Genomic DNA, 15,178 nt, shown 5'->3' with positions numbered 1-15,178 from the left:
CTTTGAAAAACTGCCATGAGCATTTGAAAAGAATGTGTATTTTTCTTCTTTGGGATGTAAGGTTCTATATATGTCAGTTAAGTCTCTTTGATTCAGTGTGTCATTCAGCGCCACTATATGTTTATTAATGTTTTGTTTGGAAGATCTGTCCATTTTTGACAGTGGGGTGTTGAAATCCCCTACTATCAGTGTGTTGCTGTCTATATCTTTTTTGAAGTCATCCAACAATTTCCTTATAAACTTGGGGGCTCCTCTATTGGGAGCATATAAGTTTACAATGTTGATGTCTTCTTGATAGATTCTTCTTTTAAGTATGATAAAGTGCCCCTCTGGGTCTCTCTTTATGGCCTTTGCTTTGAAATCTACTTTGTCTGATACAAGTATGGCAACGCCGGCCTTTTTCTCATGTCCATTTGCTTGGAATATTATTTTCCATCCCTTTACTTTCAATCTGTGTAGGTCTTTTGCTCTGAGGTGGGTCTCTTGTAGGCAGCATATGTGTGAGTCATGTTTTCTTATCCATTCAGCTACCCTGTGTCTTTTGATTGGGGCATTTAGTCCATTCACATTGAGAGATATTACTGATAGAAACTTACTCAGCTTTTCTCTTTGTACTTGTGTTCCTCTCTGTCTCATTCTTTTCCTTCATCTGCCTAAACCAGTCCCCTTAGCATCTTGGAGTGCTGGTTTGGTAGAGATGTATTCTTTTAGCTTTCTTTTGTCTGGGAAACTCTGTATTTCTCCTTCTATTTTAATGGAGAGCCTAGCTGGGTAGAGCAGCCTTGGCTGTAGGCCCTTGCTTTTCATGGCTTGGAATATTTGTTGCCATTCCCTTCTGGCTTGTAGTGTTTCTGTTGAGAAGTCAGCTGCTAGGCGTATCGGGGCCCCCTTGTATGTTCCTTTCTCCTTCTCCCTTGCTGCCTTGAGGATTCTCTCTTTGTCTTTGACATTTGCCATTTTAATGATGATGTGTCTTGGAGTGGACCTCCTTGGGTCCCTCTTGAGTGGGGTCCTCTGTGCCTCCTGGATCCATGAGAGCCTTTCTCTCCTCAAATCAGGGAAATTTTCCATCATTACTTTTTCGAGGAGGTTCTCTATTCCTTGCTCCTCTTCTTCTCCTTCTGGTATCCCTATTATACGGATATTATTGCGTTTCAGGTTGTCCTGCATTTCCCTAAATGCTTCTTCATTCTTTTTGAGCCGTTTTTCCATTTCTTGTTCTTTCTGGGAGCTTTTTTCTACCTTGTCCTCCATCTCACTGATTCGGTCCTCGGCTTCATCCAGCCTGCTTTGGATTCCTTCTACTGTGTTCTTCAATTCAGAAATGGTATTCTTCATATCCTCTTGTGTCTTCTTGATAGTTTCTATGTCCTTTTCCAGGCAGATATAGTTTGCTGTAAGATCCTGATAGTTTCTCTGCAGTTTCTCATAGTTCTCTTTGAGCTGGCTGAGCTCATTGAGCTTCCTTAGAACCATTGTTTTGAATTCCATATCTGATAGTTCCCTTGCCTCTATTTCATTTAGCTCTCTCTGTGGGGAGTCCCCTTTTCCACTCATTGGAGGGGAACTTCTTTTTCTTCCCATTTTTGTGAGAGTCTGTTAAGTATTTTTGTCCTTTACTTTTCTTTCTGGGCTTGCCTCTGATGATGTCAGTTGTTGACCCTATAGGGCCTTGGGTTGTTTGTTTGAGCCTTTCAGGAGTCTAATGCCTGTGTCTGACTCCTGCTTGGAGCAGCTCTGTGAGCCCTTCGGTCAGGGCTGGGCTATTTTTTGGGATCTCTCTGCGCTCTCATGCGGGCTCCTTGAGCGCGTTCCCAGCGCGGCAGGGTCCCCCACCTGCCTGGGCTCACATGTGCTTGCCCCAGACCAGGGGGCTTATTCGCAACCTCGCGTACTCATCTGGCCTCCCTGGCACGCGAGCTTCGCGGCACTGGTCAGTTTAGGGTCTTCTATTGTGTGTTTTCCCTGCTTTTGGCTCTTTGGGTGCGTTGCTTGCCCTCGCCAAATGGGGACTACGGAAATGGGAGGAAATCAGCTCTAGGACCCTCCGGTTAATCCTGTTTCTGGTCTCTCCTCCAGGGACTCTGTGCAGCTCTACTTATTTTGTGGGCCGCTCCGCAATCGCGGCGGGTAGGTCAATTTACGCCTGCCCTTGCCCCTCTGTGCACTCCCTCGCAGGCCGTATGGGTGCCGGTCTGTGTGAGGCCTTGCCGGCAGGTGCAAGCGTTCGCCAGCCCACGTGGGTCATACACACGCTCGCCAACCCTCGTCGGTCACTCGGCGCAAGTGTGCGCGCCTGCTCTGGGTGTTTTGGAGGTGTCTGTGTTTGCTTTTCAGCTTTTGGCTCTTTGGGGGTGTGGCCTCTTCCCGCGCAATGGAGACTACGGCAAGGAGAAGGAGTCGGGACTCCCCGGTTCCTCCTCCCGTTCTTTCCCCAATGCCTCCGTTTCTAGTCTCCCCTCAGAGGCCTCTGGGCATTTCTGTGACCCCTTTGGCCAAGGATCCAACCCCTGTGTGGACTGCGTTTCAATCGCAGGCGGTCTGGTTCGTGCGTGCCCCGCTTCTGCCTCTTTGGGGTCGTGCCTTTCCAGCCCACAATGGAGACTACCGAGCGGGGAGGGAGTCGGGACTCCCCGGTTCCTCCTCCCGTTCTTTCCCCAATGCCTCTGTCTCCAGGCTCTCCTCAAGGCTCTCCCAGCCAGTCTGCACTGAGCCCCGTAGCTCACAGGCGTACAAGCTGTGTGCGGAGCGCACAAAAGGCAGGTTAATTGATTCCCTTATGCCTGAGCGAGATGGTAGCTGCAGAGTGGGAAGTCCGTTATCACCCAGGCTCCACCGGCCACCGTGTCAGTTCTCTTCACAAAGTTTTTCTCACCAGTCTTTTCCCAGGCACAAGCCCACCCTGCTGCCGCCTCTACCCAGCGATTAAGGAGGGTGGCTGCCGCTGCAACTTTTGCGTTTGCCCTTTAAATGTCTTTTTGCATCCCCAGCCACCTGTCCCTGGCAGAGAGCGCCCCTAAGCTTTTTGGGGTTGCGTTTTGTCTGTATTTTCTCGGCTTTAGCTGCTGTAGTTTAGGGGTTCCTGTTTATGATTCAGACCCCGTTCTTCTCATGGGAACGCTAACTGGCCGTTTCAATGTCCCTCTGGTGCCAGTGCCCGTGCGCACCCAGCCCACCCTCTCGAGCCTCCACCGCACTTCTCACCTGTTGGGATGTGTGAGAGTCGAATCCACTGTCCGCGGCACCAAGGCTCCTCTCCCACTATCGCTCCACTGCTTTCCAGGTGATTACTCCATTATTTAGTTGCAATTCCAGTTTGGTTTTGGGAGGAGGTCAGCGTGACTCCCTTTCACTCCTCCGCCATCTTTCCAATCCCCCCTAAGGAGATTTCTAGGTGATGAAGATGCAGCTGGTGTCTTTTTGCTGCTTACAGTAAAATGTGAAAGGAACGAGATAAACTGAGGGTAAACCTGTAAGGCAAAAGGAAACAGGACGTGGTAATTTGGAAAATTCTAAGCCTATTCAGGTTATGAAAGATCCTAAAATTACAAGAGTCACTGTCAGGCAAGAGTGCTCTGTAGAATGACTAAGAGGGTTTCTGTACAACTTTTTGCCAGAGCCTCAGAAATAGCAAAAAGTCAGAGTATTCCGTCACAGAAAGGTTCTTTGATGAGATTACATATGTGGCTCACAGGTGCCCTCAGCCATCCCAGCAGAAGCCAAAAATAGGTATGTGATTATGTAGGGAAGATCTGTGGAGGAGCCTTTTGTCTAAGGGAGCCAATCCCCATGACACACGTGGGAGCCCTATAGGATTCTATATTTTATACCAACAGAAACAGGGCTGTCCATGTGTGTTTCCTGGAACCTGTAATCCATTTCTTTACATGGAGAAGGAGACTCTGAAAATGTGGTTTAGTTAATGGTCTTGAGATGCGGAGATTACTCTGGATAATCCAGTGGCCCCAATCAAATTAGCTATTTCCTTAAAAATCAGACAACCTTTTGTGCCAGAGGAGTGTGTGCTTATGGAAGAATGATCGGGGAGCTGTGATGTGGCTGTCTTTAAAGAGGAAGCCAGGGGACAGTGAGCCAAAACCTGAGGGCAGCCTTCAGAAGCTGTAGCACAATTGCAATTGTATTATATACCTAACAAAACTATTCATATCTTACTGTTTTACTTTAAATCAGTACACTGTGCACTAGACATTATAAACACTAGATATTTTTTCAAAAACTATAAAAAGTTTTGCTTCATTCCTGTTTTAATTTGCATTGCTATAATTTCAGCATATTTGAGCATTTTTCAGTGGTTATTAATTATTTGTTTTTCTTCTTCTACAAATGCCTGGAATATGCCTTACCAGTGTTGTTGTTATGTTGGTCTTTTTCTAAGCCATGCTGAACAATAATAGGTAGGATAATATATTGCATAGGTTCTATTTTGCATATGCTTGTTAATATATTTGGCTTATTTGTTGTCATTTGTAGGCTTGTAATGGTATATTTTGCCCTAAAGTTTAAAACTTTTATAAAATTTAATTCTGTCAAAAATTTCCTTTATGGTTTCTAGGTTTTATATAAAGTTTACAAAGATATTTTTATCTCAAGATTTAAAAGATTCCTATTAGCTTTTTAATATTTAAATCTGTAATGCATACAGGATTCACCTTTTTGTATATGACGTAAAATAGTAGTTACAAGAATTACACCAACACTTTTTTTAATGAATTGAAATGCCCTTTCATGTGCCTTTCCTTATAATCATGGACCTGTGAATAGTGTTCTACTCTGAAGAACTGATCTGTCTATAATTCAGTACCAAATTGGCTTGATCACAAATGTTCAAAGTAAACTTTGCTTTCCTTACTCATTACATTTTCTATTGCAAAAAAGAAAAGTTATATTGGGGAGAAATAGAAAAAAATTAGATTTCAGAAGTTCACTGATGCTTTCACAAAGGGAAAAATTTTCTTCTTAAGGCCAGTATTATTCCATTGTGTTAATGTCCCACAGTTGGTTTATGTACTCATCTACTGATGGACACTTGGGCTCTTCCAACTCTTGGCAATTGTAAATAACACTGCAATGAACATAGGGGTGCTTATATTCTTTCAAATTAGTGTTTTGGGTTTCTTAAGATAAATTCCCAGCAGTGAAATCACTGGGTCAAAAGGCAGTTCCATTCTTAATTTTTTGAGGAAATTCCAGACTGTTTTTCACAGTGGCTGCACCAGTCTGCATTCCCACCAACAATGCAGAAGGGTTCCATGTTTTCCACATCTTCACCAGCACTTGTTGTTGGTTGATTTATTGAGGATAGCCACCCTGACAAGTGTGAGGTGATATCTCAGTGCGGTTTTAATTTGCATCTCTCTGATGATTAGAGATGATGGGCATTTTTCAACTGTCTATTGGTCACCTGTATATTCCCTTTGGAGAATGTCTATTCAGATATTTGCCCATGTTTAATTGCATTGTTTTGTGGGGGTTTTGTTGAGTTTTATAAATTCTGTATAACTTTCTGGTGTTAATATCTTATCAGAGGTATTGGTGAGTGTTTCTCCATTCATTGGGCCATAATTTTATTTTGTTGATGGTTTCCTTTGCTGTGCAAAAAGTTTTCATTTTGATATAGTCCCATTTGTTTATTTTTTCTTTTGTTTTCCTTGACTGAAGAGATATATCAGAAAAAAATATTGCTAAGAATAATGTCTGAGATTTACTGCCCTTGTTTTCGTCTAGGATTTTTATGTTTTAGGATCTAACACTTAAGTCTTTAATCCATTTTGAGTTTATTCTTGTGTTTGACATGTCAAGTTGGCTTAGTTTCATTTTTCTGCACATTTCTGTACAATTTCACAACACTTTATTGAATAAACTATCCCATTGTATGTCCTTTCTTCCTCTGTCAAATATTAATTGACTATAAAGGTGTGGGTTTATTCTGGGCTTTCTGTTCTTTTCCATAGTTCTATGTGTCTGGTTCTATGCCAGTACCATACTATTTTGATTACTATGGTCTTATAGTATAGTTTCATATTAGGTAGTGTGATTCCTCCAAATTTGTTCTTCTTTCTCAGGATCGCTGTTGCTATGTGGGGCCTTTTGTGGTTCCATGTAAATTTTTGAAATATTTGTTCTAGTTCTGTGAAATATGTCATTGCTATCTTGATAGGAATTGCACAGAATCTATAGATTGCTTTGGGTGGTATGGATATTTTAATGATGTGAATTCTTCCTATCCATAAACACAGTATGTACTTCCACTTATTTGTATCTTCTTCAGTTTCTTATAATTTTTCACATACAGGTCTTTTTCATCCTTGGTTAAATTTATTCCTAGATATTTTATTCATTTTGAAGCAATGTGACATGGAATTTTTTTTCTTAATTTCCTTTTCTGTTCATTTTTGGCATATAAAATTGCAACAGATTTATGGGTATTAATTTTGTATCCTGCTACTTTCCTGAATTCATTTATCAGTTCTAGTAGTTTTTTTGGTGGAATCTTTAAGGTTATCTATTTACAATATCATGTCTTCTGCCAATGATGACAGTTTTACCTTTTCCTTTCCAATTCAAATGCTTTTCATTTCCTCTTCTTTGATTGCTATGGCAAAGACTCCCAGTACTATGCTGAATAAGAGAGGTGAGGCAAACTTACCTGTCCTGTTCCTGATCTTAATGGGAACACCTGTAGCTTTTGCACCTTAGTGTGATGCTGGCAGTGAGTTTATTATATATGACCTTTATTATGTTTAGGTATGTTCCCTCTATCCCCACTTTGCTGAGAGGTTTTTAGTTATCATTAATAGGTGCTGTTTTATCAGATGCTTTTCTGCATCTATTGCTATGATCATGTGGCTTTTATCTTTCATTTTCTTTATATGGTGAATCACATTTATTAATTTGTGAATGTTGTAACAATATTGCATTCCAAGAATAAATGCCACCTGATCGTGGTGCTGGACATTTTTTTACTTCTTGCTCTATTTGGTTTGCTAATGTGTTGTTGAGAATTTTAGGGTCTTTTTCATCATGGATATTAGCCTATAATTTTCTTTTTTTGTAGTATCTTTATGTGGTTTTTGAATTAGGATAATGTTGACCTTGTAGAATGAGTTTGGAAGACTTCCCTCATCTTTAATCATTTGAAATAGTTTAAGAAGAAGAGGTCTTAGTTTTTTCTGAATTGTTTGGTAAAATTCACCTGTGAAGCCATCCAGTCCAGGGTTTTTTTATTGTGAATTTTTATTAGTGTTGCAATATCACTAGATGTAATCTGTCTATTCAGATTCTCTGATTCCTCCTGACTTGGTTTTGGAATATTGTTCATCTAGAAATTTATCCACTTCACCCCGGTTGTCCAGCTTGTTGGCTTATGGTTGTTCATAATATTTTCTTATAATCCTTTGTATTTCTTTGGTGTCAGTTGTAATTACTCCTCTTTTTTTTCTTGATGAATCTGGTTAAAGGCTTGTCAATCTCATTTGTCTTTTCAATGAATGAGGTCTTGGTTCCATCGATCTTTTGTGGTCTTTTTTAGTCTCTATTCAGTTCCCCTCTGTTTTTTGTTATTTCCTTTCTTCTACTCACCTTGGGCTTTGTTTATTGTACTTTTTTAAGTTCTTTTAAGTGTAAAGTTAAATTGTTTATTTGAGCTTTTTCTCGTTTGCTTGTTTGTTTGGAGAGAAGTCTGTAATGCTCTGGATTTCCCACTTAAGCTTTGCTTTCTGTGTGTCCCATAGATTTTAGAATGTTGTATTCTCATTTTCATTTGTTTCAGAGTATCTTCTGATTGCTTTCTTGATCTCATTGTTGACTCATGCATTCTTTCATGTTATTTAATTTCCAGGTATTTGTGTATTTTTCAGTTTTATTCTTGTGAATGAATTTTAGTTTCATGGCATTATGTTCAGAGAAAGTGCTTGATATGATTTCAGTTTTCTGAAATTTACTGAGACTTGCTTTGTGTCCTAACATGTGGTCTCTCCTAGAAAACATTCCATGTGCACTTGAAAATAATGTGTATTCTGCTGCTTTGGGGTGAAATGCTCTGAAGATATCAATCAAATCCATTTGATCTAGTGTTTTGTCTAAGGCCACTCGATCGTTGTTGAATTTCTGTCTGGAAGACTATCCACTGGAGTCCATAGGGAGTTAAAGTCCCTGACTATGACTGTATTTCTCTTTATCCATCTCTTTTATGTCCATCAAAATTTGCTTTATGTATTTTGGTGATCTTATGTTGGTTGCATAAATATTTATCAGGTTTATATCCTCCTGTTGGATTGTTCCCTTTATCATTATGTAACATTCTTCTTTGTCTCTTACTATAGCCTTGGTTTTAAAGTCTATTTTTTGGATATAACTATTGCTAGCCCAGCTTTTTTGGCCTTTCCGTTTGCATGAAATACCTTTTCAAATCCCATTACTTTTAGTCTGCGTGTCTCTTTCAGTTTGAGGGGCATCTCTTGGAGTCAGCATATATATAGGTCTTCTTTTCTCATCCATGAGTCATCTTATGTCTTTTGGTTGTAACATTTAGGGCTTTTACATTTAAAGTGATTATTCATAGATATGTATTTATTGTCATTTTATTTTTAACTGTTTTCCTCTATTTTTTTCTCTTCTTTTTCTTAAAGCAGGCCTTTAACATTTGTTCCAATACTGGTTTGGTGTTCACAAACTCCTTTAGGTTTTTCTTATCTGGGAAGCTCTTTATTTCTCCTCCAATTTTAAATTGCTGGGTAAAGTAGCCTGGTATAGGTCCTGGTGTTTCATCACTTGAATATTTCATGCGAGTCCCTTCTGGTCTGAAATTTTTTGCTGAGAAATCAAATGACAGTCTAATGGGAACTCCTTTTTAGGTAAATAATTGCTTTTCTCTTGCAGCTTTTAAGACTCTCTCCTTGTCCCTAAGCTTTGCCATTTTAACTATGAGTGTCTTGGTTTGGACTTCTGGGTCCATCGTGTTTGCGACTGTCTGTGCTCCATGTACTATGTCTCTTTTTCCTTCACCAAGTTTGGGAAGTTTTGGTCATTATGTCTTCGAATAGGTTCTCGATCCTTTGCTCACACCCTTCTCCTTTTTGTATCCCCACGGTGTGGATGTTGTTATACTTCACCTTGTCCCAAAGGTCCCGTAAACTCTCTTCTCATTTAATTTGCTTTTCTTTTGCTGCTCTGCTTGGGTGGTTTTTCTACCTTGTCTTCCAAATCACTGACTTGACACTCTGTTTCATCTAACTTACTGTTTATTCCTTCCAGTGTATTATTTATTTCAGATATTGCATTCTTGATTTCTGAATGGTCCTTTTGTATAGCTTCTATGTCTTTTTTAATGCTGTTGAGCATCCTATAATCACTACTTTAAACTTTGTATCTGATAATTTGCTTGCCTTTATTTTATTTTGCTCTTATGGAGAATCCTCTTGTTCTTTCAGTTGGAGCCTGTTTCTTTGTTTCCCTTTTTGGCTGCCTCTTTGTGTTTCTATGTTTCAGGGAAATCTGCACAGACTCTTGGGTAGCCCTGTGTCAAATGCTGCCTGTGACTGGCCCTAAGCAACCTGTTTGGAGTTATCAATAATTTACTCTGCTGGGCCTGGGTGTGTGCCAAAAGAACCAGGCTGCACCCCAAGGCCTACTTTTACCAACACGGGGCCTGTGGGAAAGTCTGCTATAGACTCAGAGCTCCCAAAGATCTGTCTCATCTTACAGGGTTTCTGTTAAGCTTAATCATTTTGAAAGTGCCCCAATCTGTACTCCTCAGCAGCCCAGCTGAAGCTCCACAGTGTAGGGCAAGAGGGATTCCTGCATATGTGGCTATTGCTTCCCTCAGGCTGATGTCACATGGAGGGGAGTGCTCTGCCTGAGAAAGATGGCTTCTGAAATATGGGGAATGACTGAGCACAGGGTCTCCTCATGCAGCTCTAGTCCAGTCTGCCTTCTCTCTGCCAGGGCCCAGGGTAAGGGGCTGTGAATGAAATTTTGTGCATTGACCCATGAAGAGGCTCTCTGCATTTCTAGCCCTCTCTCCCTGGCAGACAGAAACCATGCTATGTTTCACAGCCAGATGTCATTTGTAGGCTTTTCCAGTTTGGTGTTATAGGCTGTTGTGCTGATCTTGGAAACACTCTCTGGCCACTAAAATATCCTTCTGGAAATTCAGCTGCTACCTGTGGGAGCCGAGCCAGCCTTCTCACACCTCTGGACTTCCTAACAGTCTCATTGTAGTGATGTGGTTTCTTCCATAAGTCCTTGGTTATAAAGCTTCTCTCCTGCTATTGTTTGGCTGGTTATTCATGATATTATTCTATAAGGTAGTTGGAATTCCAATTTGGTCCTGGGAGGAGATTAGTGTAGATTTCACCTCCTCTGCCACCAGCTGAGATCCTTACTCATCGAATCTTAAGCTGGTAGTTCTGCCAGCTCTTAGGGAAGTTATGAGCTATGCTATTTTACCTGGACTATGAAATCTCCAAAAACATAAATGTTAGTAAATTAGGAATTAAAAATGGGTACCTGGAATACAATATTAAGACCTGACTTCATTAACTCTTTAAAATTTTTTGAAAGTTCTTTTGGAACTAAATGTGTGATCAATAGGTGTAAATGTTTTAAGTCCCTTGAAATAATATACATTTGACCTCTATGTTGGCTCTGACTTCTCCCTGTATACATATTTTTTATGAAATTCACTGTCTAAGTCTACTATAACCATAGTAAATTAGGCTGTCTTTGATCCACTAGGTCTGTATATAGTGATGTGTCAAATTTTCCAAATGATTGAATATTTGTCAATTCCTTCTTGTACTATTGTTTTACTTTAAATACTTTGATGCTATCTATGGTAGTTATTACTTACTGTATTTATTCTTTTATAGTTACAAAGTGTTCCTCTTCATCCTTACTCATGCTCTTTGCCTTCAAATATCTTTTTTCAGAGGGCTAATACTGTTACATTAACTTTTATATTTTTTACCTCTTTTTTGTTAAAACTTCTTATGCAGCTTTGTTTTATACCTCTTGTAATGAGACATTTTTTGTAATCTATGGAAATCATAATCCCTTAATAGTTAAGTTTTATTTGTTAATTTTATTATGTCCCTGATATATGTGGATTGATATATCTATATTCTTGCTAACCACACATTTTGTGTTTTTTTGTATGTCTTTTCTGCTTGAGATAGACATACAGGGGCATATGTTGATTGAGATAGAATTCTACATTCCATCTTTTTTCTCTTCAAGTGTGGAAATTGGAGATAAAATTCCTGTAATCTCTTTAACCATACCTTAATCTCAAAAAATGTCAAAGATCTTAGCACGGATTTCCTCAAATTAAACATCCCATCTCTATCATTAAGTTATTGCAGTTTAGCACTTTGTTATTAATCTTTTTAATATAAATTTTGAAACTATTATCATTTTGCAGTCACTATTTACTTACCTGAATTTTTCACCATTTTATGCACTCATTGTTTCTTTTGTCGATGTCATATCTGGTCTACCTGAAAAAAAATTGTTCATTCTTGCATTGAGACTGTCTAAGTGGTAACACTGCCAAGTGTGGTAAGTGCGAATTGGCATTTATTTTCTTATGAAGAGTAAAAATTCTAGGTGAACATTTATTTCTCCTCAATATACTAATATGATTACTGAATTGTCTTCTAGAAAATATTGTGTCGCTGATGGATATTCTTGTATTTTAACTGTTACTTTTTGGTTAATAAGCATTTTTTCTTGCCAAAATGTCTTTATCCAATATTGAATTATGAAAATTTTAAAACTACTGAAAACTTGGGAAAATTTACAGTAAACAGAGATTCATGATTAACATGCACTGTTCTTGCTCTATCGCATTTCTGTCCATCTGTCCATTTCCCTGTCCATCCACTAACCATCCTCAAGTCTGAAACACTTTAAAGTTGCAGACAAGAGTAGGCTTCCTTCCAAACACTTCACATGGATATTATTAACTAGACTTCAATATATGCATTTCTTCTTTTTTTCTCCTGAGATAATATTTACAGTGAGATGTGCAAGTATTAACTATACCTTTCTTTCAGTTCTGACTAAATTATACTCCTGTAAAATCCAAATCTTTATAAAGACACAGAACATGACCATCACCTTGGAACTTAAGAAAATCTTCTCTGAGGAGAGGAGGGAGACTTCACTACCCTGGGATATTTCTAAGGAGGGAAATATCCTCTCATTATACTGATCGGAAAACAAATTTGCCCTCTGACCTGGAGGGCTACATTAATCCTGGCTTCCAAAACTGTTTGCCGCTCACCCATCTGTGACAAGAGACTCTGGGCATGTGGCAAGCCTTGGACAATTGCCTCCCAACAAATTGGCCTCACACAGCAGGTCCTGGCAGTTTCCCCATGAGGACACCACTCCACCAGCCACGATGATTAATGGGACCACCGGAGGTTAGGAACAAACTCGCTCAGTTGGTTTCCTTCAGTATTTAACAAATTTCCTAGACAATGGTTGTTTTAAGTCTCCCATAATCACCCCTACAGTGCAAGTCACCATGTTTGCACGAGAGGCACGTGAAGGCCTGGCTTTCACGCAGGAGGTACAATCCCAAGGGCACGCAGGGCGACCCTGAAAGACAGGCACTTGCAGTTGCTGAGGTTCCTAAGGGGAACACAGCCGCCGGGGTAAGGTGGGCCCCTGGCCAGCTGGGATCCTTACAGCTCTCAGCTCTGTCCAGTGCTGAAGGGGTTTAGAAGGAGGTGGGGACAGGGAAGTCTCTCCAATCTGGCCTCTTTGTTCATAGTGTCCTCATGGCATTTGCCACTGCTACACCCCACCACTGAATGACTGAGAATCAGTGTGCAGACATTGTCCAGAGTACATGTCAGGTATTGGCACCAGCCCCTGTTTCCTCACATGAGGCTGAGCGGAAGACTCAGTATTCGTTTGGTGAAAAACCTGAACCGAGTGGTTTCCTTCTGGAAGGAAGACTCAGGGCAACTCTGAGTGACAGATGTCATTAATGCCTCTCCACCTCCCATACCTCGTAGGTGTTTCCTCCTCAAGTGCCTGGATCTTTGCTCTTCTTCCATTGCCACAAAAACTTTGTACCATTCCACTAGCTCTAACTTTCTCTTTCTTTCTATAATCTCCTATTGTCATTCACACTTTTCATCCAGAAGGGTCAGATACAAGCAGGGAAAAGGCATTTCCAAAAACTATAACCAAAATAAAATCTGAAACCTCTAGCGATTCTGAAGGAGGTACCCTCCAGGTTGGTTGGGGAAAGAACAGGGCGTCATTCCCAGCAAGGGTCAGAGCAGAAATGAGAATTTTCAGACTTGGTCTCTATAATACCATTAATCCCCAAACATTTTTGTCCTGGTCACAGTGCAGGAAGAAGTTGATCCCTCTCTGCCTTCGAAGGGAACAGCAGACTTCTCTGACCAAAGAGCCCTAACAGGGAAATGTGTGGACAGTAGGAGACAAGGTCACAAAGTTAGATGATCAGAGCATTGGGTGTAGCTTTTGATGAAAGACGCACCATTGTCAGACTGCAAATGGCCCAGCCAGCCATACAATTTCCAGATTGTTCTAGAGCTTCCTGGGCTTCCCTTTCAGCTCTGGAGAAGCTGATGCAGGGGAGAAATGAGAATGAGGCAAAGCAGCGAACACAAACAGCAGACGCCGTGTCCATCAGGTCGGCCCATCGCTGTCCTCTCTGCCCCTGCGTCAGAGCTCACACAGGAAGAGGCCTGCACGGCCTGGACTTTGTCTGCAGCGACCTGAGTGCAGGGAAATAGCCCCGGTGCCGAGCCCCCTCCTACCAGGGCAGCAGCTGTGTGTGCCACTGTCACCCGAGAATCAGGGGGTGACCACATGGGGGCGGGGCTGAGACAGTCTCGTGTGGACGCCTGGTGTCTCTGCTACAGCGTTCTGACTGGGGGGTGGGTTGAGAGGTGAAATGAAGGTAGATGTTCTGTGCTTATGTATCAAAAGTGCCCCTGAAAGATTCTGAAACTCTGGAGATTTGTGGAATAAAGCTTCCTAAGTACCCCTATGACTTTATAGACACAACCATCACATGGTAGGAAGTTGTCCGTGTACAACTGTGAAATGAGATGGAATGAAGAATCTTCTCTTTCAGGGGCAAGACAGTACCCAGATGTGCCTGTGGATTTTAAAGATGAAATACTTCCTGTGACCTGTAGGGAGGTGGAGGGGAACTTAATTAAGAGAAAATTGGAACGAGGTAGGTTTCAAGGTTTACTTTAACTTGCAACCCCTATATGAAGGAATCACATGAAATAATGGAATTACCCGTGTGAATTTCCAGTTGTTCAAGGAACTGAGGCCCCACTGTGGCTGGAAAGAAGGAGGAAGGATCCCTAAGATGATATGTTTACACTTTAAACAATGGTGTATATTAAGTGCTCACTCCCACATGCAAGTGCCCATGAGGAAGCCCAAGGAACCAAAGAGAAGTGCAGGATTGTCCGTCTCTGGGTGGAAAATGCTGCACTTTTTACTTTGAACCAGATACAACAGGGAAGAGGCCCTCAGCCTGCAAGCTCGCCTCCTGTGTCCCCTCTGGATATTCACCGCCAGGACAGGGTGTCAGGTGTGGTGGGGAGATCACAGGGTTTAGAGTCAGAAACCCTGAGTCCCAGCCTCAGCCCTGCCCAGAGCGGCAGTGTGAAGGCTGGGACCTCCCCGAGCCTGAACGTTCTCATCTGAGAAACGGGTGACAGGTACAAACCTGCCTCCAGGTGTGACTCTGAGAGTTAGTTCACACAATGAATATAATGTGTTTTGTGGCTTTAACATTAGAAAGCTTTTCAATCGTTGTCTATTATGGTGAACTTCCTATCAGATTATATGTAATGTGGCTATGAAAACAGTTAATATAAAGAAATGTTGCAACATAACATTTTAAAACAGCTTCACTGAGATACAACTCACATATACAATTCACCATTTAAGGTGTAACATTCACTGTTGAGTTTTTGTTTGTCTGTTTTGTTCATTCACAACATTATAAAAGCATCATCACAATCTAATTTTAGAACATTTTGTCCCACACTGAAGGAGACCCGATGTCTCTCAGTAGACAATGCCCATACCCAACCCTAGCTCCTTGCCCACCATAAGCAATGATTAATCTATGTTCTGATCTAAAAAT

At 41.0% G+C, this 15,178-nt stretch overlaps 1 protein-coding gene across 1 annotated transcript in view; it reads left to right on the top strand.

Moving 5' to 3' along the window:
- LOC129080572 (nuclear body protein SP140-like) overlaps positions 1-15,178 on the top strand; it is a 41,955-nt gene that overhangs the window by 18,147 nt on the left and 8,630 nt on the right. The window contains exon 7 of the mRNA XM_054586108.1: positions 14,144-14,248. Within this exon, the coding sequence (XP_054442083.1) occupies positions 14,144-14,248 (105 nt within the window). The remainder of the gene's footprint in view (positions 1-14,143; positions 14,249-15,178) is intronic.

Source organism: Pteronotus mesoamericanus, unplaced genomic scaffold, assembly GCF_021234165.1.
Source record: "Pteronotus mesoamericanus isolate MK-2021 breed Mesoamerican mustached bat unplaced genomic scaffold, CSHL_Meso_final contig_90, whole genome shotgun sequence".
NCBI classification, from domain to species: domain Eukaryota; kingdom Metazoa; phylum Chordata; class Mammalia; order Chiroptera; family Mormoopidae; genus Pteronotus; species Pteronotus mesoamericanus.
Note: the sequence above shows the minus strand (reverse complement) of the source record. Positions and strands in the feature narration are given on the sequence as shown.